This window comes from Quercus robur, chromosome 5 (assembly GCF_932294415.1).
Source record: "Quercus robur chromosome 5, dhQueRobu3.1, whole genome shotgun sequence".
Lineage (NCBI taxonomy): Eukaryota > Viridiplantae > Streptophyta > Magnoliopsida > Fagales > Fagaceae > Quercus > Quercus robur.
Genome location: NC_065538.1, coordinates 70,401,472 through 70,423,882, shown reverse-complemented (window position 1 = coordinate 70,423,882; position 22,411 = coordinate 70,401,472). Strand labels below are relative to the sequence as shown.

The 22,411-nt window shown below is 32.9% G+C and overlaps 2 protein-coding genes and 1 long non-coding RNA gene across 4 annotated transcripts; 2 read left to right on the top strand and 1 right to left on the bottom strand.

The window, feature by feature from the left end:
- Window positions 1-3,553: 3,553 nt before the first annotated feature.
- Window positions 3,554-6,794, bottom strand: LOC126726906 (putative protein FAR1-RELATED SEQUENCE 10). Of its 2 annotated transcripts, none has more exons than XM_050432322.1 (4): window positions 6,647-6,794; window positions 5,158-6,238; window positions 4,628-5,071; window positions 3,554-4,529 (listed from the first exon to the last, which is right to left on the bottom strand). In XM_050432322.1, the coding sequence occupies exons 2-4, from the start codon at window positions 6,175-6,177 to the stop codon at window positions 3,918-3,920; spliced, it is 2,076 nt and encodes a 691-aa protein (XP_050288279.1). In that variant the 5' UTR covers window positions 6,178-6,238; window positions 6,647-6,794; the 3' UTR covers window positions 3,554-3,917. The 2 variants fall into 2 exon arrangements, with proteins under 2 accessions (XP_050288279.1, XP_050288280.1); XM_050432323.1 differs by having other exon boundaries at window positions 3,554-4,376.
- Window positions 6,795-9,009: 2,215 nt separating this feature from the next.
- On the top strand, window positions 9,010-11,900 carry LOC126729168 (two-pore potassium channel 1-like). The gene is made up of 3 exons (XM_050434858.1): window positions 9,010-9,146; window positions 10,603-11,528; window positions 11,730-11,900. Exons 2-3 carry the CDS (start codon window positions 10,639-10,641, stop codon window positions 11,878-11,880), a joined length of 1,041 nt encoding a protein of 346 aa, XP_050290815.1. The 5' UTR covers window positions 9,010-9,146; window positions 10,603-10,638; the 3' UTR covers window positions 11,881-11,900.
- A 4,583-nt stretch (window positions 11,901-16,483) lies between these two features.
- Window positions 16,484-18,854, top strand: LOC126726905 (uncharacterized). The gene is made up of 3 exons (XR_007656093.1): window positions 16,484-16,666; window positions 17,268-18,415; window positions 18,548-18,854. It is a non-coding gene; the product is annotated as an uncharacterized LOC126726905 (long non-coding RNA).
- Window positions 18,855-22,411: the final 3,557 nt, after the last annotated feature.

Genomic DNA, 22,411 nt, shown 5'->3' with positions numbered 1-22,411 from the left:
AACTTTTTAGCATTAGAATAATAGTAAAATAATTAGGATCATTATATTGTAACAACTTAAACTTTTGAAACAAGCGTTATCAAAGAGATAAATCCACCTCTTTTCCCCAAGGTGAATATGTGGGTTAACATAAAATTTTTATTCTCTCTCCAAAGTAAAGAGTAAAGGACATTCCATAGAAATTATTCTATTGAAACCAATAAAAGAATACTCAGATTTCAACTCCTACATAACTTTCTTAAGGATAAAGAACAAAAGAAAAAGAAAAGAATACCTTTAATCAGCTTTTAACTTTTAAGCATATAGTCTCTCGTTTAATGCACCCCCATTAGACAAATAAAAGAAACCACATCGTTGCATTTCCTTCCGACTAACTTTCCACAAGCCTCCAATTCCTTGCTCCCAAATACATCCAAATTAGACCACTAATACAGACACACATTCGTAACTTTTAGGATTCATAAAGGTGCAACCAGACATGAACCCCAGGTCAAGCCCATCCCTCCACAAAAAAAAGCTGTAGGTCCGCCTAGGTGATTAAGATGGTTCCAAAAAGCAAATATCAATTAGCCATTTCATGAAAAGGTCACAGGACAAAATTTCACATAGGAGCACTTATAATTGAGGGTTGATATTTTCTTGACAAATATCTTTCTTGGCAAATTGATATTTGTCATTTTTGTCATGTCCTATATTGTACAAACCGACCATTCATATGTCTACACTCATGTGGCTAGAAATTGGCAACTATCATTTTCATTCTTTTAAAATTTATATTTAATAACAAATATCATGGACAGGGCTTCTCCAAAAGGAGACCCTCTATTGAGTTAAGATTCAAGTTTAGTGAATCAATAAAATTGTTACCTGCCACTGCCATTCATTTATGGAAGAGAGATCTGGAAGGAGCCCAGATTGATGAGCATCATTGCAACATGGAGAAGACCAGATTTATCTGCCTGCAAGTCGGGACAAAAATTTTGGTGCTAAATAATTGTCAATGACTCTAGTATGGTGCAGCTCAACAACCATTTTAAGAGAACACAATTTTTTTATGGAAGAAACAAGGGGTTTGGATGGTATGAAGATCAGTACAATGTTACTGTCCTTATCTAAATGAGGGTAGTGAATGTGGATCCAGATCATCCAACCTGAAGTCATTTGAATTAAGTAGAGCCTCAAAAATCATTTCAGGTAAGTAGAAAAGTCAACCATTGGACAAATTAGATCAAATTAATGGCATTGGTAACTTCACATATATTGTGCATACTAACCTACCCTATCAATTTGTGATCCTTGCAGAGACATATACTATTAAAAGACTGAGACAGCAGAAAACTAATTAAAGCACTCCTTAAGGACAATAATTATCTCATGCATCCTCCCTCTTACAATGCGGGCCCTACGATCATGTGGGACCTACGCATTGTGAGAGGGAGGATACATATATCTAATGGATGAGATAATTTCTCCCTCAATGAGAACCTCAATCATGCGTTCAATTGTGAAAATTTATCAACAAATAATGGAAACTCTCTTTCAAACATCTCACCTAATTATACATCTACCAGTCTAATAAGTGAAAATTTACACCCATTATCTCTTAAATTGAAACCAACTTGGAAGGATCAATTAAGATGCATCACCCTAACATTGCAGGTAGTGCCTCAAACAAGGAAATTTACCACTTGGTCCAACTGCTCCAGAAACAATAATTGTTAAAGATGAGAATAAAATAATATAGAGAAGTGGAAGCAAAAAAGAGAGAAGAAAACGAGGGATTACATAGTTTGACCAACAACCTATATCCACATGATAAAGCCTTAGTGGCTATATCTTTAGTGTATACTCAAGCCAATAATTACAGTGAATCCTTAACAAGGTTCAGAGACTAGAAGCTAGGGTTAGCCCTAGATGGGCTTACAACATAATTGGGTTTCTTGGGCCATTACATACTTACATCAACATAAACCCGATATCTTTAACAAATACATCATCCAGACATGAGAAACTTTATCATTCAAACCATTAGCAGTTGTGTATGGACTCTGGACTGTAAATTTCCAACATGAATCTATAAACCAATCATTTTAAGATTCTTTTATGCATGGCTGGAAGAAATCGAAGAATTTCTTGGGAATCCTACAAGATCCATTCATTCTTTTTTCTCTGATAGATGGCCAAAACTTCATCTGGGTTCGAATCCTATTGAGAGGTCCACTAGAGATAAAAAATTGTTCAATAGTATGTACTACTGTTCTGGATGTTCAACAGATGAGGGCAAGTACATTCAATGATAAAAAGTCTGTTGGATATAACTTCACTCACAGTATCCTCAAACAAAGGACTATCACTCCATTCGTAGACAACAGAACATAATTATTTTATTACTGGGTAACCTGCATCTTGAAGATTATATAACCATTGCAAATAATACAAGAGCACCAGATGAAGCTATAATTAGTCAATAGTAGGGAAAAAAGAAGAAGAAAAAGTTAAGGTAAGCATCAAGGACTAGAGTATCCAAGGAAACAGGATACCTTTTTTTTTTGCTGCTACGTACCTTAGTTGCTGTAAAATCTAATTAGTTATTGGCAATATCCAAGGATACAAGAGACTTCGGAATTGAACCCTTCATGTTATTCTTATACGTCCAAGTTGAATCCATTATGTTATGTTTTAAAGGTGTTGAGAAACTATATGATATTGCAAAGGAGAGCAATTGATGGACCAAAGAGAAAAAAGTGGATTTAAGTTGAGGGAACAAAAAGAGGTAGAAAAAGGCCTAAAATAATATTAGCAGAAGTAATAAAAAGGGACATGTTAATTAAGGTACATAGAGTATGATTTTGGATAGGATAGAATGGAAGAAAGAATACATATGGTTGATTCAAATTAATCTGTCATTGTCTCATGGATATGTAGCAGATACCAGCATTTTGGGTCTAAGGCGTCGTTGTTGTCGTGTTACAAGGACAGGTGTAAAGATGAGATATTGTGGTGATAATTTTAGTCATGAATCCAATTTACAAGGAAACTTAGGCATATATGCTGTTATATATTTAAGTAAAAGAGAATTTAGATCAACATGTTCTCACATTCATTTAATACACAGTTCATCAACATAGGTTTAAACAGCATAATCATAAACTAATTAATGACATCACCAATTTAGAGGATAACGGAGTCGTAACATTTACAAGCAGCTACTTTTTACAGCATAAAAAAAAGTATTAGATGTTTGAAACTAAAATAGATGGTTAAATAAGCTTCTGGATAAAACCTCATTGGTATGCCCAATACATGATGTGTAAGAAATACAATACGAGGCTTGGATGGCAAGACATGAGTCAAGGTATATATATATATATAGATGCTTTGGAGTAGGTTGTGCCATCACGACCAATTTATTTGTCATAAGGGATACTTTTACGTCAAAAGTATGTTGAGCAAAAGACAGCATGGCTGCAGTATCAACGAAAAATCATTCTTACGCCTTAATAAATCAAGCAAACACTTATTGAAATGCACCTGTTCCAAGTTAAGAACAGTATAAGATAGAAACTATGCTTCTGCTTCATTACTAAAAGAACATTGTGACATGTTACAAAGTACACCTTCCTAGGTATATCTATTGACCCCATCTGCATTCTTTCAGCCTAATTATTCATCCAGGAAGCCACAGTCACAGCTGGCTATTGAACAACAATAAATATTGTAATATACACTTCTGGTTAACCCTTCTCAAAATGTTACCTCTTCTAATTGAAAGTTGTCAATGAGAGTCCATTAACATTTTGTCCCCCCTTTTTCACCTTCTTCAACTTTTGCTCATACTTTCTTTCACCTTTCTTTGCTCTCCATTAGATGAAAATAAAGCTGCATTTGCTAGCATGCATAGAACCCTTCACTTCAAATCAACAAGTCGGGGAAAGTGTCAAATCCATAGCAACTCCATCAATCTCTGGGAGGTTTCTGACCTCATTAAGGAGCCTTGTGAGCTCTTTAGTGAGTTCAATACGAACATAATCAGAACGCTCCTTTGTAATAGATGATTCTGAGAATAGAGTTTCAGTAAGGCAATGATATTCTTGAAACCATTCATCCTCACCATTTTGAGTACAATTATCTTCATAAATAACTGGTGAACTTTCTCGGCGCCATCTACTCAGAAAATATTTATCAGGAAGATGAAAGTAGTTTTTTACTATAAGTATCTTAAGAGCATGTCTGCACAAAATTCCTGAAGACTCAAATTCCTTACAGGAACAATGGATCTGTTCATCTTCTGGTATCCATATGACAAGATGCTCTCCATCCATCTTCTTGAAGTGGCGTACAATATATGATCCATTAGCCATCTCAGATGTTGCATACTGCATGGTCATCACCAACTCATTTTGTAAAGCATTGAAGGCAAAAGGCGTAAGAATGCTTCGTGCATGATCTTCAATGGGTATGCATGTTTTTATACGCATATACTGCATTGCTACATGTGCATGATTTTGAAAGTTAGCAGAAATACCAACCTGAAAGAGTTCAAGCAAGAGAAGCAATATCAGTGCATGGACTACAGGGAAAACATAAATGCAAGGAGAATAGGGAAAATAACTTTTAACTAATATACCTGCTCAAAAAAGCTACGCAAACATGTTTGTGCACTAAAAACCCCTTTCAAGAATGAATCTACAGACTTTGAATATGCTGTCGTTGCCATTCGAGCAAGAAAGTAACCTCTCATATAGGATAGTGCCCAAGATGCCCGGAAAGAAAAGAGTAAAGCAATGTGTTTGTCTGAACCAAGTCCAAACATGGAAAGCATTTGATTCCATCGAAGATCAAATTCATCCACAGTATCCACATGATATAACACATCAAACTCAGATTTAAATTCTGCATAGCGAGATCCAAGCAGAAGAGATAACCAACTTGGTAGTTTGGAGATAATATTCCATATAGAAGTGACATGTTTAGTGTTTGGTAGCTCACTTCTTATGGCATCTATAAGCCCAGGGTCCAAATCAGTTAGAATTGTTTGTGGACATCTTCCTCTCATGAAACGGACAAAAGTCTGTATTCAAGGTGGGAAATAATTATTGCAAGGGAAGATATATGAATACATAACTAAAACCATTATAAAGGATATTAGCAGTAAACCTGTAAAGCCCATGAGAAGGAACGGGATGTTTCATCCTGTAACAGGACACAACCAAAGAATATGGTTCTACCATGGTTGTCAATGCCAAGCCATGCTCCAAAAAGCATTCCATATGTGATCGATCGATAAGTGGTGTCAAAATAAACCACATCACCAAACATGGTGTATGCATGAACTGAGTCACCATAGGACCAAGCAATATTTTCAACCTTATCATTCTCATCCACAGAAAAATCATAAACAAAGTCTTCATCTGTTTCTTTTGTGGCCTTGCATGCCTCCAGCAGTTCCAGCGTATCATTTTCCCTTTTTTCAGTGAGCAAAGCATCATTTTCTTGAACAACCTTCTTACGGTTCTGAACAAAATTTCTGACATCCCTCTCCAAAAATGGTAAATGCCCACCTTGAATCCCCTTTTCCAACTCCAGCACCTTCACTATACGATGAATAGGAAACCCAGCTTTAGAAAGTAACAGTATGCGCTCTTGATCTGCCTCGTGAATTTTACGATAAGCTGGAAGGAGGCGTACTTGGTCATCTTCCAAAAGTTCATGGTTATGAACATTACTGAACTGTACAACAAACCACTGAGAAACACCTTCAACTATCTCTTTCGATAAATACATTTTTGCATCACATCCACATCTCACCGATTTCCTATCCCTATGGTGCTCCCCGGTAGGCTTTTTCTTTGCAGGCGCAAATCCAGAACGATAACAAACAAAGTCGCGTTTATAAATACCCAATTGCGGGCTAAGTCTTGATCTCTCTTTCCTAATTGAAAATCCATTCTTTCTAGCAAAATTGCCATAATACTCAAACGCGTCATCATCACTCTTAAACACCATTCCAACATAAGGAGCAACCATAGATTCCGATGGCACCATATCATTCTTTACCAATTGAGATGCTATGGATGTTTCTTCAGCATCACCCTCATATGAAACATAACATTTCCAATCCCCACATGGGCACTGTTGCCGCCGTATCCATATATTTTTCGACGGTAATGATGTCATTACTTACACTTGGACTAAAGTATACAGTTCAATTATGGTTACCCAAAGCCCCAAAAGCTAGCTGGCAGTACAAATTCAAAAATGGCATTAGAAACAGAAAACCAAAAGATAAAACATAAAAGGTCTATTCTTGCTAGCATAGTATATACAACAGACTACAAACTTAATACTATTAAAGCATAAACTTCAATTAAAGCTACTCAAAGCCCCAAAAGCTAGCTTGTAGTACAAATTCAACAAATGGTCTAAGAAACAGAAAATTAAAAGGGAAAACAAAAATGGGTTCTTTTTACTAGAACAAAGTAAAGAGCTAATACCCAGAAACGCTAAGATTTATGAACTACAAATGGCATGAGAAATATGGGTTTTAAGCTGCAAAGGGTTTGAAAATATACAGAGAAAGAAGCAAACAAAGTAAATGTGTAATTGAAGCATGAGTTAGTGTAAGAAAACTTGGTAAGTGTTGTACCAGTGAGAGAGGGAGGGGAAGTGCTTAAGCCCTTGTTTTTCTTCTTCTTTCTTCCCCAGGTCGAGTGCTTCTACAGTTCTACTTCTGGATTTTCCCTCTACTCAGAGTCTCTGACAAAAAAAAACTGAAACTGAATTGAAGTCCAACTCCAACTCTCACAGTGTGTAGTACGTAGAGCCGGACCCTTTTCTTTTTATTGGGCCTGCAAAGAGAAATGAGTCATTAAGACCACAGATTGGGCTTGGGTCATAGTTGTTAAACATGGACCTACCCAGCTGGTCGGACTGAAAACCCGGTGACCTGGCACTAAGATTGGTCTAGGTGTTTAAATGGATCATTTATGCACAAGACCCTGTTAAACTCAATCAAACCCGGTGGGTTTGAAGTGGCCCGTGTAACCGAAATGAGTTTTTATCACCCGATTGAGTTTGTGAAATTTGTAAACTTACATATATAGATCCACTTTATTGACTTGTTTTACTGCTTAATATGTTATAATATGATAAGGACAAAATTTATCTACAAAATTTGTTGTAGTATAAAAATACAACCTTACTCAATAAAATATGTATTACTGCATATTTTAAAATGCTAACTATTAAGTTGTATGTTCTTTACACTTTTAATACATATGTCAACTTTTGTCTCAATCGGATGTTATTTACTATATGATTTATAACCTTATGTTTTATGCACAATTTTAAATTACAAAAACTTGCAATTTAAACAATTTATTGATGACATAGTTATTGATCTTTAATTTCCAAGAAATTTTGCAAGCATGGGAATAGAAGAAGAAGAAGTAATCTAACGGTGAATTTGTTAAAATTCATATCCAATAAAAAGATATTAAGTAAGGTAATTTAAAGAGGAAAAAAGCTAAAAAAAAAAAAAAATTTTGAGATAACAAAACCTAAAGAATTTTTAAAAAAGTTCTTATCTATCGATCTATCTACCACTAAGATTATCATCCTATCAAAAGACTACTCTGTTATTATGAACCTTGATTTTGAATTATGATGGCTAGTTTAATTTAGGCATATGCTTCTTTTTTCTTTTTCTTTTTTCAATTTACATATTTATGTTTCGATTCTCAAACTTATATTTATATATTTTTATTGTAAAATAAAAAAATTTATTTAACCTTATAATTTGATCGATAACCTACTAGTTGAACTAGTGACCCAATGATCCAGCTAATAGTTGAACTAGTAACACTAAAATTTACTCCTTCTACGAGTGTTTTTGTTTATTTGTTCTTTGGTTTTTTGTGTTGAAAATGAGATAAAGTCAATATTAAAAAGTTTCAATTTTATTTTTATTTTGCATGTGAAAAAATTACAAATCATAACGAGTTGACTTTGACCTAAAAAGACCAAATAAGGGTCATAGATTTCACATTTTGTTTAGAACTATCCATGTCAACCCTACGAAAATACAAATCATATTTATACTTGTATTATTCGTTCCATTAGTTACTAGTAAGTTCCTATTCAAATAGTGTATGTAATTGTAGCCGTAAAACAAGATAATGCAAACATTTTATCATAGTTGGCATGTTCATGTGTGTATGTGTGTTTCTTAATTGGGATTGGCCCTGGGTCAGCGATTTATCTCATTAGGGTCCACCCGTCTCGAACAGTGATTAGTCTTTGGTTGAAAGTTTTGAGAATACACTATAGGAAACCAAAAAAACCATTTTCAACTGAATAGTGATCATTCAACTTTTTGGGTTGAATTAAGAATTAAATATTAGTGTTCATTTTGGAATAGTGAGTAGTGGGTTTAAATGTTTAATAAACTTGAAAGATATACAGTAAACTAGAATATTCCAAGTAAACTAGAAGATTTCAAGTTTTATCGACCACACTACTGATTCATGGGATTTCAAACTATCTTCATGCTATTTTCAAACTATCTCATGGACAATAAATAGAATAATTTAACAAAGTTGATATAACCACTTAAAACTAATAAAATAAAATAAAAAATTAGCTCCTAGTTTCAAGTAATTGTTACTTGTTAGCTTTTATGGCATTCTAGATTATAGCATACTATTTTTATATTATTAAAAGATAAAAACAGAAGAAGATTAGAGCATGCTTTCTGGATGTGACATTAGCCATATGGGCCTTAAGTAATTGTTACTTGTTAGCTTTTATGGCATTCTAGATTATAGCATACTATTTTTATATTTTTAAAAGATAAAAACAGAAGAAGATTAGAGCATGCTTTCTGGTATGTGACATTGGCCATATGGGTCTTAACAGTTGGAGGTCAAAGTCCATGTTTGGTTCTTATTAGTGGTGAGAAACTGGCCAGTTGGAAGCATCAGAGTGAATCTTGGTTCCTTTTTCTTTTTTTATCACTTTGATACTACTTTCCTGGGATATGACAGTTCTTTCGGGTCCTATGTTTCTGAGTTCTCTGTGGGTCATGCAAAATTACAGGAACATCACTTTCAAATTGAGCAATTGATTTGCAATAACGGCTTTCTCGTGTAAGACAAAATCTCCAATTTTCAATACCCTCTGGGTTCTGTTTCTATCTTTCCATAAACATTAATTCATCTAATTTCTTTTTCCTTTTTCTCTTTCTTTGTGTGAATGTTCATATTGGTATGGTGCTTAAGTTTGCCTATCTTCTTCACATATAACATTTTATTTTTATGAGTTTAAGAAATATAATATTCTAAAAGCATATTAATTCATATTCATTCTTTCTTCTATTAACTTTTTTTTCTTCTAATTTTTCAAAACAAATTTATAGTTTCTGAGAAGCCATTTTATTTGATTGCATATCTAACGAGAGAAAGTTGATTTGTCATACATGTTAGGATCCAATATGATGGTAAGAATTGCATGTTGTTTGATTCAGTTATAATGGATATTCAGTTAAAAGCCAGGGCCTTTGTGTTTCAAATAGATAATTAATGATAAAACTAGGATAAATAATGTTTGTTTTCCTTGATTTCCTTTGGAACAAGTTGGCTAACCTTCTAACCATGTTTACCTTAATTTCAATTCAAATGTAAATGTTATTAGTTTTTTTTTCTCCTAAGGTGTCTTGAGCTCTTTGAGTACTTGACCATTCCTCTTGGAGATGGTAACAAGTGCAATTGTTAACTGCAAGTGCATTTTATATGCTGAAATCGCATGGGCAGTGGCGGAGCCACACACAAAGGTGGGGGGGCCAAGGCCCCCCCAAAATTTTAAAAAATTAATTTATAGTATGTATATTATTTACATTTTAAAAAATGTAGCATGTAAAAATTGAAGTTGGCCCCCCCAAATTATGAGTTATTTCAATGGTGCTCTTAAAAGAAAAATAAATTATATTAAAATCATATAATTTAAGAGATTTAACAAATTAAACTATTTAGAAAATGATAAATTTTTGTACATGTATAATAGAAGAAATACATGACTTTTATATACTCATTAAAATTTAGAAAATGATAAATTCTCTTAGTAAATTAATTTATATACATGTGTGTGTAGAGATTTGTCTTAACTAATATATTAGCATTATAACTTGGCCCCCCCATACCAAAATTTCTGGCTCCGCCCCTGCGCATGGGGTCACTTACAAGGAAAAAATTTGCCAAACCGCTATTGAATGGGCAGAAGCATGATTGCTTTTTTAATGCTTGAATTCCAGTTAAGTGCTTAGCAATGAATATGGCAATGCAAATTGTACAGAAACAAAATAATTCATTCTCATCAGTACATATGGAAGAAATTAGTCTCACTGTTTAGGAGCTACTAGGGAAGTGAAAAGTTTTGTACATTAAATCCATTGATTTTTGGCAAGCAATGATGATTATAGTTATTAACTACTGACCACTAGAAATTAATGTAAAATGACTTATGCTCAATGATTTTATGTAAGGTTAGAGTTCAGACACATTATGTCACATGGCTAATTTCAGCTCCTTTTACAATTGTGTTCTGCAGGTTTCCCAGTCAGATGAACCTTACTTTAGTTTTCTGATGGCTTGTAATGATGCTAATGAATCATTGCTTTCAGAGTTTAGAGATCATCATAAGGAGACGAATGACCTCCAAAGAAGAAGACAACAACGTGGTAGTACTGCTTCTTTAGCTGAGACCAATCGCCCTGAAGAAAATGGAGTTGAATCTCCTTTACATCCTGAATCCATACCTGTGAAACCACAATTTAATTTCAAGCAAGTGTTCATGTGGTTGGGTGCTTACCTAGGTGGAGGCACCATTTGTTTCTTCCTCATCAGGCATCAGATCAAGGGTCAAAAAATAAATGGAATTCTTGATTCCATTTACTTTTGTGTTGTTACAATGACTACTGTTGGATATGGGGACCTTGTGCCAAATAGCATGCTGGCAAAACTACTTGCAACTATTTATGTCTTCACAGGCATGGTTCTTGTGGGGCTGATTCTTAGTCAGGCTGCAGATTATATAGTAGAAAAACAGGAAATCCTTCTAGCTAGAACCATTTACATGCGCAAAAAGGGTCCGACTGAGATTCTTAAGGAGGTTGAAACTCACAAAGTTAAATATAAGTTTATCATGGCTGGGATCCTTCTTTTTGTTCTTATAATAGTTGGAACTGTCTTCTTATTTGTAGTTGAAGAATTCAATTTTATGGATGCATTCTATTGTGTCTGTTCAACCATCACCACTCTGGGTTATGGGGATGAGAGCTTCTCAACTAAACGGGGTCGTATTTTTGCTATTTTCTGGATATTGAGCAGTACCATTTGCTTAGCTCAGTTCTTTCTCTACCTTGCTGAACTATATACTGAAAGAAGGCAAAGCTCATTCGTGAAATGGGTTCTTAAACGAAATTTGACACCCTCGGATCTTGAGGCAGCAGATCTTGATCACGATAAGGCTGTTAGGTGAGAGTCATTTGTGTAGTGCTGAACACATTAAACCTAGAGGAAGAGAAAATAACTAGCAGTAACTTTAGGTTCTTTCTTTCACCACACATGCCTATTCCCTTCTATGTAAAATTTTATGATCTTGTAAATGATGTTTTCATTAATTGGTTGAGTTTTCCCTATGATTCTTATGTGTGTCTTGTTGGTTTCTGTTATCAGTGTTGCAGAATTTGTCATATATAAGCTTGAGGAAATGGGGAAGATTAGCCATGAGGATGTTTCAGTTGTGATAGAAACATTTAAGAGACTTGATGCTGATCAATCCGGAGCTTTGACAGCATCTGATCTTATGTCATCTCAGTCATCCTAAGTTCAGATCTGACTAACACCATCCTGTTAAAGTTGATAACTCAACCCCTTTGTAGAAGGTATAATAACTATTGAAGATGTTGAGATCTTTTATTTTGTGGCTATATTTGAAAGCTAAGTGCAAATGTACCTTTGCTAGAGAAGGAATGACTGAATTGGTGACAAAACTAGTACATATTTTGGCCACAACCGCAAGATGATAAATCTGGTGGAAGATTAGACTGCTTTAAACTTCATATGTTAACTGACTTATGGAAATTCAACAACAATCAAAACGCTAAGCGCTAAAGAACTGTAAGATGGTCGACTGGTACTATTGCAATTCTGTAAAGAAAGGAAGGAGAAAAAAAAGAAATCAAAATCTATTAAAAAGAACTCAGTGAACCGACAGAATTTACAGAACCATTATTGTGGAAACTCAAGGAAATAACAAGCATACCATTCAAAATTTTCATTTTTTATGGGCATCATTTGCGTTGGGCTGAGCCCAAAAGATTAGTAATCTTGCATGAATGCATCACTAAAAAATTGCTAAACATGCGCTAATTCCCAAGTATTTGAATTCAATTGAGAAACCTAATGTACATTATACTACATCTAAGATATTGTATATATCTAAGTTTACCCTTATTGTATTACACTAATATATCATCAATCCCACCTTGATTTCATTCCATGCATACTCATTAGGCATACATCAAATTCATCTCGATATTATATCATTAATCATTTATTACTCAACTCATTAAGTCATGCATTTATAACCAAGAACCTTGTAACTCACTTGGTACTATCTAGTTATTTCTATGATAAGATAGTTGAGAAAACCTTGAAAAATTAAGTCTTTAAACTTTTCTCTCGATTATCCATGAGTTTTGCATCCCATGGAACTTTGTAGGTATTACATGGTTTCTCACTTTATATATGACTTAGTACACTTTTTCTTAAATATAATATAATATATATATATATATATATATCTCTCTCTCTCTCCAATAGGGAGGTGTGTGTTAGGATGCATGGATACTATATTTTTGCTAATGTATCCATATATGATACATATTGTACAAGTATTGTACTAGATACCTCTAAGATACATGCCTAGTTGTGTTAAAAAAAAAAAACAACAAAAAAAAACAAAACAAAAGTGCCAATACGTCTAGGATATGCCTGTGATATTGCTTGGATATCATTGTAACCCAACCCCGATAAAGAGCAATAGCACAAACTTGTAAGAATTTTTATTTATATTTTTTATATATTGGTTTCAATTTAGAACACTTATTATCTTTATTTTTTTTTTTTAGAGAAAAGATAGAAGTTATCTATTATTTACTCTTTTGGATCTTGGTTTGTACTATAAACCATCATTTAATGACCATAAATTCACTTTATTATCCATTATTGCTCTTAAATTAATATATGCTTAACAATATATGAAAAGTAAATGCATAACAATATATAAAAAATATATTTAATAAGTAATTAATTTGTATATCTGCTACATATCATACCTTAAGATTTTCAAGAAATATTATATTACCATACTCGTATCTATGCATCTTAGGTGTTAGGTTAGTGCTCAAGTCTTTTCTTTGGCATTTGCGACTTTGTATTACAGAAGTGGTTTGCTTAAAGACAGGCATAGGATAAAGCACTTTCATGCTTTTACCCAATGATCATTATTAGAGAAGGGGAACTTCCAGAGTAATAGACAAGGTAACCAAACTAGTAGGAATGCAAGTTCTCTTGAAGCATATCATATGTACAATGTATGCATAATAGAAACTTAAGATATCTTAAGGCAATCAGTAAACTCATTTCATCATGAAACAACTCATAAGAACTTGATCTATAAGGAAACATTGATCAGGGGCGGCCCTAGAAATTTTACGGTCTAAGGTGAGAACTAAAAATATATGTGTATGTGTATGTGTGTTTATGTATTTGTATGTGTATGAGTGTGTATGTGTATGTGTATATTTATGTGTGTGTATGTGTATGTTTATGTGTATGTACATGTGTGTTTATGTTTATGTTTATATTCATTTATGTTTATGTATGTGTGTATATTTATGTATGTGTATGTGTATGTGCATGTGTGTTTATGTTTATGTTTATATTCATTTATGTTTATGTATGTGTGTATGTTTATATTTATAAATATAAACACACATACACATAAACATACATGAACACAAACACAAACAAACATACACAAAACAAATAAATATAAACATACATACACATAAACACGCATAAACAAATATAAACAAAAACAAACAAATATAAACACACATACACATAAACACACACACATTAACATAAACATACATAGATATAAACACACATACAGACTGAGAAAAATTAAACCTTCATATAGATTGGAAAAATTGCAAACTAACACCAATCCTCAAATAATTTCGTTAGTTATTTTGGTGTGCTAAATCGAGTTTTTATGTGTGTTTATGTTTATATTTAAATTTATGTGTGTGTATGTTTATATTTATGTGAGTTTATACGTGTTTATGTATATGTGTTTATGTTTATATATATGTATATTTATGTGTATATGTATGTATGTTTATGTGTATTTGTATGTGTATATGTATGTGTATGTGTGCTTATATATGTATATGTGTATATGTTTATGCGTGCTTATATTTATATATGTTTATGTGTATGTATATGTGTTTATACGTGCTTATTTATGTGTATGTGTATGTGTATATGTATATGTATGTGTATGTGTATGTGTATGTGTAGGTCTCTTTGTCTTTTTCAGATTCAGGTGAATTATTCTGATGCAATTGTAATTAATGACTGAGATTAAAAGTTGAAAAAATAACTGTCAATCTCAACCATTAAATAAAATATATTAAAAGGGAGTTAAAAAGTTAAAAAAAAGGAGTAAAAAATGTAAAAAAAAATATCTACGACAGTGCACCTGATCTCAGTCCGTCTTTCTTCTCTTACCATTTTTCTTTTCTTCTTTTTTACGTGATGTTTTGTTCTTCTTCTTTTTATTTCTCTTTATATGTCGCCTAGGCTAACAGGAGAGGAGTGAGCGAAAGCCACGTCAATAAAGAAAATCGAAGATTGTGCTGCCGAGCTAAAGACTATGAAAATCTCTTCCTCTCAACTTAGACGATCCTTTTAGGTGAAATTGTGGCTCACGAGACTTCACCGGATTATGGTGTGTAATTTTTGGTTATTTATTTATTTGAGATTATGAAACAAATAGTTTTTATATTCTGCTTACCCTTTCTATTTTTTTAAAACACTTTTCTAGGAAATACCATTTTTTTTTTTTTTTTTTGCTTTCAGTCTATCATTCTTGCTTGTAGTATGTGTTTGATTAATTTGGATCTAAAATTAGTTCAACAAGATGATTCTTCTTCTAAAATATAATAACAAAACCAATATATATTATTTTAACGGTGGGTTCACTTTTAGTGTTTTTATTTTGTGATTTTGGTTGTTTTGTGGGTTTTGTGCTTTGATTACGATAGGCGTGATTTGATTTGTGATTTAGTGGGCTTCTGGGTTTTTGTTGCGATTTGATTTTGGCTGGCTTTTGGCCGTGGTGATGGTTGTGATTTGATTTTGGCTAGATTTCGACAATGGTGCGTGGTTGGAGGTAATGAGCTTGAAAAGCTTCGGCCATGGAGGTTTAGAAGGAGAGCTTGGTGGTCAGCCATGGAGGTTTAGAAGGAGAGCTTGGTGGTCAGCCATGGAGCACAGTGTGACGTGGGTTGAGGTAGAGAGAGGATGAGAGGGAAACAGGGGCAGCCCTAGACATTTTGGGGCATAAGGTGAGAACTAAAAATGGGGTATTTTTTATATTTATATATTAATTAAATTAATGTTTATTTAATATTTTTATATTATATTTTTCATCATTATTTTCATTTTCTTCTAAATTATTTTGAAGTTCATTATGAAGATTTTTTGTACTGCAAAATTGAACATAATTTTCTTCTAAATTATTTTGGTGAATTTCTTACTCATTTGTGATATTTTCATCTAAATTTTGTGTTATATTTTGTTTATTACTAATAACAAATTTATTCATTGATCCTTTTTGAGACTCAATTAATTTTTCTTTTTTTTTTTCTTTTTTTAAGTTTTTCATATCCAGATGCATATTTTCTAATAGACATTTCTAATCAAACAATATATTTATAAAGACTAAAATAAAAACTAACTTTCAAGTGTAGAACAAATGAGAAATAGAACTTGATTTATATAAAAAATATTGTTGTAGTTTCACTGAGCAATAACAAGTTTTTAGCAATCTCAACCTACATAAATTAAAAAAAAAAAAAAAAATAAGCACAAGTATAACAAAAATTTAAGCACAGCCGTAATACTGACACAAGACTTATTAATAAGACCCATCCAAAAAAAAAAAAAAAAACACAAAACAAATCCTATCTATAACCAAAAAAAAAAAAAAAAAAAAAAAAACTTGAAGGCCCAAACTTAACGCCCAGTCCAGGCAGCCATAATGATAAACTGATAAGTGATAAACAAAGTTACAAAACCAGCCAGGGACAGGGAGGGCCCAAATAAGCAAAGTTATCTTAAGTTCTTAACAAATACTAAAATGGCCCAAATATTTATTATAATTTTATACCTGATTCCTGAACCTCAAAACCTGATACGGTGAGGTGAGCAGTTGAGACTTGAGAGTGGCGGAGAGCAGAGAATCAGAGAGAGGCTGAGGCGGTCCAGCTGGAGACTGGAGACTAGAGAGAGGCGGAGAGCAGAGACTAGAGAGAAAGGTAAAATTTTTAGGGTTTTGATTTGTGATTGTTTCGTGGTTAATCTCTTAGACCGGATTTGTAGTTTATCTGTTTGTTTTTTGGTCAATGATTTTGTTTAGAACCAATGTTTAATAGGATTTACCAAAATTTTTTGTTTTTTTGGTTAAAAGGATGTGCCACATTATTTTTGTAATTCATTTGAAACTACCCGGTTGGTTCTTTTCTAAAATTTTGGGACTTGGGGGCCTTAGGCAATTGCCCTGACATTGATTCGCAGTCTCAAAGGACAATTTTTTGAGATCAATGATTGAAACTTGAGACACCAACTTCTTGCCCACCAGAATTCTTCCTATGATTTAATTCCTATATTAAGTTCTTCTCAAAACTAGGAGCCCATCACAACAACCCAATCAATCCATTAAAAGTATACAACAAAAATGATAAAAGAAATGGTGTCACAAAGTAAATTTCTCAGGCCATAAAAGTTGGTCATGTACATAGAGAACCAAACTGTCTTTCATTTATTATTACCAGAATTTACATTGTCACTGTCATCCAAGTTACTTTAAGATTTAGGGGGGGAAAACAAGGTGGGAATTTGAAATTTCTTTTCTTGCAGACAATGTTACAGAGAAAATGAGGTCATTGATCAATGGATACTAAATCTATATCTGAACCTCATAAGTTTACGCATGATATTGAGGCTCTTAACTATGTTCTGGCTGTCCTCCGACATAATCTAGAATTCCTGCGCCTGCTTTTTCACCATGAGCTTCATTCGAAAACTGGGATAGACCACCAAAGGCTATTAATGCCATCAACAAAACAGCTGTAGATGCAAAGAGAGGCCAAAAGTAGGCCAGGATGGTGAGAAGCCGAGGAGCTGCATACAATAGTAAGGAAAGAACTAATGGAACAATGGCTGCTATGGTTAAATGATATCTGTACTGCAGAAGCTTATCTGGGATGTCCATGGCTTCTTGGATTATAACTATAACCCCACAGAGAGAGAGAGAGAGATTGTGATTATATATCCTTTCTTGAGGTTCTCTGTTGGGGAATATGGTTATCTATATATATATATATATATCTCTTCCTAAGGTTCTATGCTGGAAATGATGGTTTCAATAATTTTATAGTTTGCTTGGCCTCTACTTATTTTCATAGTACACATGGTTTCCCAAAGTGTCCCCCCTTAATTTAACTAATTATTCTCTGATTTACAAATTGATATGCCAAACCAATAAGTCTCTAGACTCTAGTCTAGAGTCACAAATTCCACCCCCCACCCCCCTCTCCAATTTTTCACAACCATTGAGGTGGCAAGAAATTTGTTGTGAAAAATATTGTGCATGTAGTACTGCTCATGGCAAAGGATCACATGGTTAAACTAGTAAAACCATAAAAGATTGTCAAACTAATGTCATTATAAGTTAGACCAATTTGTAAGGGGGCAGCAAATGCAATCAGATCATGATTTTAGTATTCTTTTAGAAACACACACACAAGGGAGAGTCAGAAAGCAGTACAGTTGGTTCGAGTCCTCAATGATCATGCCTCATGTAACAGAAGTTACTTGTTTAAATCAATCCAACCCCCTTTCCTTAGCCAAAAACTCACTCATTAATAACATATAAAAATAAAAACCTTTTTATGCCTAGTTTTTACTCTAGTTAATTTGTCAACATTGATTGCCTAGGGACAACTGCAATTCAGAAATTTGGAAGGGCAGATTAGTCATTGCAATGGATCTAATGGAATGTTTTGGTAAAGATTCTTTATTTACTTGATTGCTTTGCTGCCTTGTCCATTTTCAAATGGTCATTTTTCAATTTAAATGAATATTAGAAGTTAGGCAAGGAATAACTTTTTTTTCTCCTTTGTATTTATGGAATCCAGGAAAAGAATTAGTTGATCAAAGAAGAATACATGGAGAGTTATCTTGGCAAAATTGATTCTTCTTTTGCACTTTGTTTAATGAAAAGCCAAAAAGGATAACTTCTTCAAGGGTTTCTGGAAAGCAAACAGTTTCTCTTTCCCATGCCATTGGTAGATTCTAGTCAAGGGATAATATAATAAAAGCCTTGTAGGACATTATTGATTTTTTGTTACAAAGGAGAAAGTGTAACTCTGGTCGGTTAAGATAATAGCCAAAATTCTCTTCAGATGTGCAGCCAAATAGATTCTTCTGTCCCATGAAATTAATTTTATATTTGGAACGATGATCTCAATCCATTGCAGTCAATAAGGAAAATCATGGTATAATTACTAGTTACTAATACTTTTTTTTTTCCTTCTTTTTGCTGAATAGTCGCTAGTTACTACTTGCTATAACTTTTATAGGCACATAGGATGTTGCTGGGATCTCTAATTGGGCTTGATTGGACAGTGGACAATAAAAGCCCACCATGGCTTTTCAATGGAACTATGGAAGAAGCATAGGACCTAAATACAATTAACTACCTATTCTTATAACTCAATTGGAATGAACAAGCCCAGGCCAATTGGGTAGTGAAGATAGTATGGGCTTAAGTTAGCCCCTCCACAAGTTGGACAGATATAAAATCCACCAGCCCAACTCGAAATGTTTTGGGAGACTGAGACTTGGAGAGACCAATAGGCCAGAGACAGATAATTTTTTTGGGCCAATCCAAAGGATTCTGAGACTTAAATTTACTTTCATCATTGTTCATTGTTCATTGAATTGCTACAAAGGGTAAAGTTTGGTTTACCGCCTTTTAATTGGGAATCTTTGTCGTCTTAAGATTCGAAGAGTTGTTTACTTCAAGATTGTCTTTTTCCACATTATAGTTGTTGCTTTACTGTTGTTGTTGTTGTTGTTTTATGGAAAATGAAAAAGACCTATGAACTAATTTGACCTAGGCATAGCTGCAAAGAAGCTTCTTAAATTAGTTCATCGGTTTCATGACTAAATATAGGTTTAAACACTTAGCAAATAAATTGCTTTTGTTAAATTGCTTATGCAAATAATTGGTTTAAACACTTAAGCAAATAATTTCCAAATGTTTTTTTTTGGGTGGCCAAATTAGAGTTCAACAAGAAGTTCAACATAAATGCGATTTTGATGACTTGTGGCTAGGGAAATAGCTAGAAATTTTTGTTTGAGAGGCCAATTTATGATACTAATTTATTAGCTTATACAAACTTTCATAAATATGCACAAACACATACATCTATACACATATAACTTAGTATCCTTCATAGTGAATCCTTTAAAGTTTTCATTTTTAATATAAGTTACCAAATTGTCTATCAAAGTGAGTAAAAAAATTTCAGTTGAACTAATGAAGTATTCAAAGACATGAATGATCCAAAACTTTAACAACACAAGAACACATTTTACAATAAAAAATAAATGTGAGAAATTTTTTTTTTTTCTATAACTACTAGATCAATTGGACAATTTTTTTAAGAGCATCATTGGACTAGCTCAAATATTTGGAGGTGTCAAGTCCTATTTTTGTAGGCTAATAATTAAAATGTTAAATATCTATATATAGTATTAAAAATTTTTAAAATTTCTGGCCCCCCACTCATACAAGTAGCTCCACCCTTGCTTGTGGTACTTTGGCTCCCAAATTATTCATTTGAATTTATCATACAAGACATGGAAGGTCCTAGTTTTCTTTTCTTTTCTTTTTTTTCTTTTTCTTTTTCTTTTTTTTTTTTTTTTTTTTTTTTTTTTGGAGAAGAAGGAAGGTCCTAGTTCAGGGCTCTATAACCAGCTGCAATTGCCAATTAAATTAGCAAAAGTTTGAGTCTATGAAAACCTAATAGAGTAAAATACTATGATGCCTTTCTTTTTTATATTATAATCCTTCTATGAACCTTTTAGATGATCAATGGTCCCTCCATCTCAACCATTCCACAAAATGTACACCTGGGGGAGGCACCCTTTTGAGGACTAACACGTATTCTATATATGACATCATTAAAAATACTCTAAAAAGAGTTATTTTAATCTACCTACTCAAACCAATAAGGAACACAAAATAAACAGAACAACTCAAGGCTTAGCTTGATCCCACTTTCACATCACTTTCACAGCTACTTTGGTCAGAAATTTAACCAAGAAATAATCAATATATAAATCCCCAAAGCTTAAAATAATCAAGAACCCTTTTGACTATTTTGGTGGTATTTGGGGTTTAGTTTTGGTTTTTTATTTTTCACTATTTTAAAGGGTTACTTGGTGTTGGTGAGGGTGGTGAAGTCTTCCCTTTGTCGTCTAATCAAACAGCTACACCAACATATACCCTAAAAAAGAATTTGCCAAATGGCTAAGTGTCCAAATGCTGCTGGAGCTTCATATAATTTTCGTATATACAATAATGCTTTTAAGCAAAGATGAATGGCTCCATCTACACTAGTGAATATGTTGTTCTTTCAAGCCACTTTTAGTTGGTCCCTTTCAATCAAGAGGTCATCAAATACCTCATTTTCTTAGTTTTATTCAAAAATTGTTTGAGTGACTTCCACCAAGTAGAAAACCATAGCCTTTTAAAGACTGATTTAGCGCTTAAGCAATTGAGTTACTCCAAAACAAGAGCTTTCCATCAATATATTCAGATAATGACCAGACCCACACTGCTCCTTCTTATCATTTGCAAAGGACTCTAGCAGAGGAAATGGATTTTTCTATGATATTGGATATACATTACTATGTAATTAAAGTCTTTAACACATAAATAATAACAACAGTAGAACTAGACCTATCATCAACCACTTTCATCTAGATAAGGACAAAAAAAAAAAATGCATGTTTATCTCACGGATTTTATTCTTTTTTTCTTTATGATTTTTTTTGTTGATGATAGGAATATTACCAATTTTAAGGCTCAAAAAAATAAAAAATAATGTGTCAACTTTAAAAGTAAGTAAGACAAACAATTCTTTGACAATTTTATTTACTATTATATATTTTTTATAAAGATGAAATTTCATTAAGTTGAATGAAAAGGGATTACATCGTTTGAGAGAGCGTGTTCTAAGAAGCAAGAGCTCTCCTCAATTCAAGTAACATAATGAGCTAATTGGTTTCCTTTCCTTTGGGTATGTGAGACCTCAAACTGACGAAACTCATGCGAGAAGTAGATGATTCCATAGACAACCAAGGCTATTGATGATGGAGGGAGAGATTTTCCAGTGAGTGCCAATGAAATCACAAGAGAATCACCTTCAAAAAATTATTTGAAAATGTTTTTTACTATTATATTATTAATGTGTCAATTTGTAAGTTTTTTATAGTAAAATTGGTAGTAATTTTAAACTATATTTTTAGTAGATTTGTATTCTATCTTTCTTGTTTTAATTTTTCACATATTTGGGTTTTATTTATCTAATCACGTATTAGTTTGCAACTCAAGTTGCAACACATGTAACCAACTCATCCCTATCCCTTCGATCCTTCTCTTCAACAATGTAAATGGGCATACCCATTCTTAAATAATCAAATATAATAGCCTTTTACTTTTTATATAATATAAAAATTAAATAGGAAAATCATTTCTACTTCAAAAGTTCAAATGAATTAATTTCATTATTCAAATTAGATATTACAAATTTTAAAAGGCACTATGTTACACCATTTAAAATTTGAAATAGTATGACATCATATTTACAATTAAACATAAAAAGATATATATTCTTAACCATCAAATACACTATCACCCACCACATAGATTAGATAATTAAGCATTTCACATTTGTTTGTTCCTATATAAAATTGTAATTTAAAACATT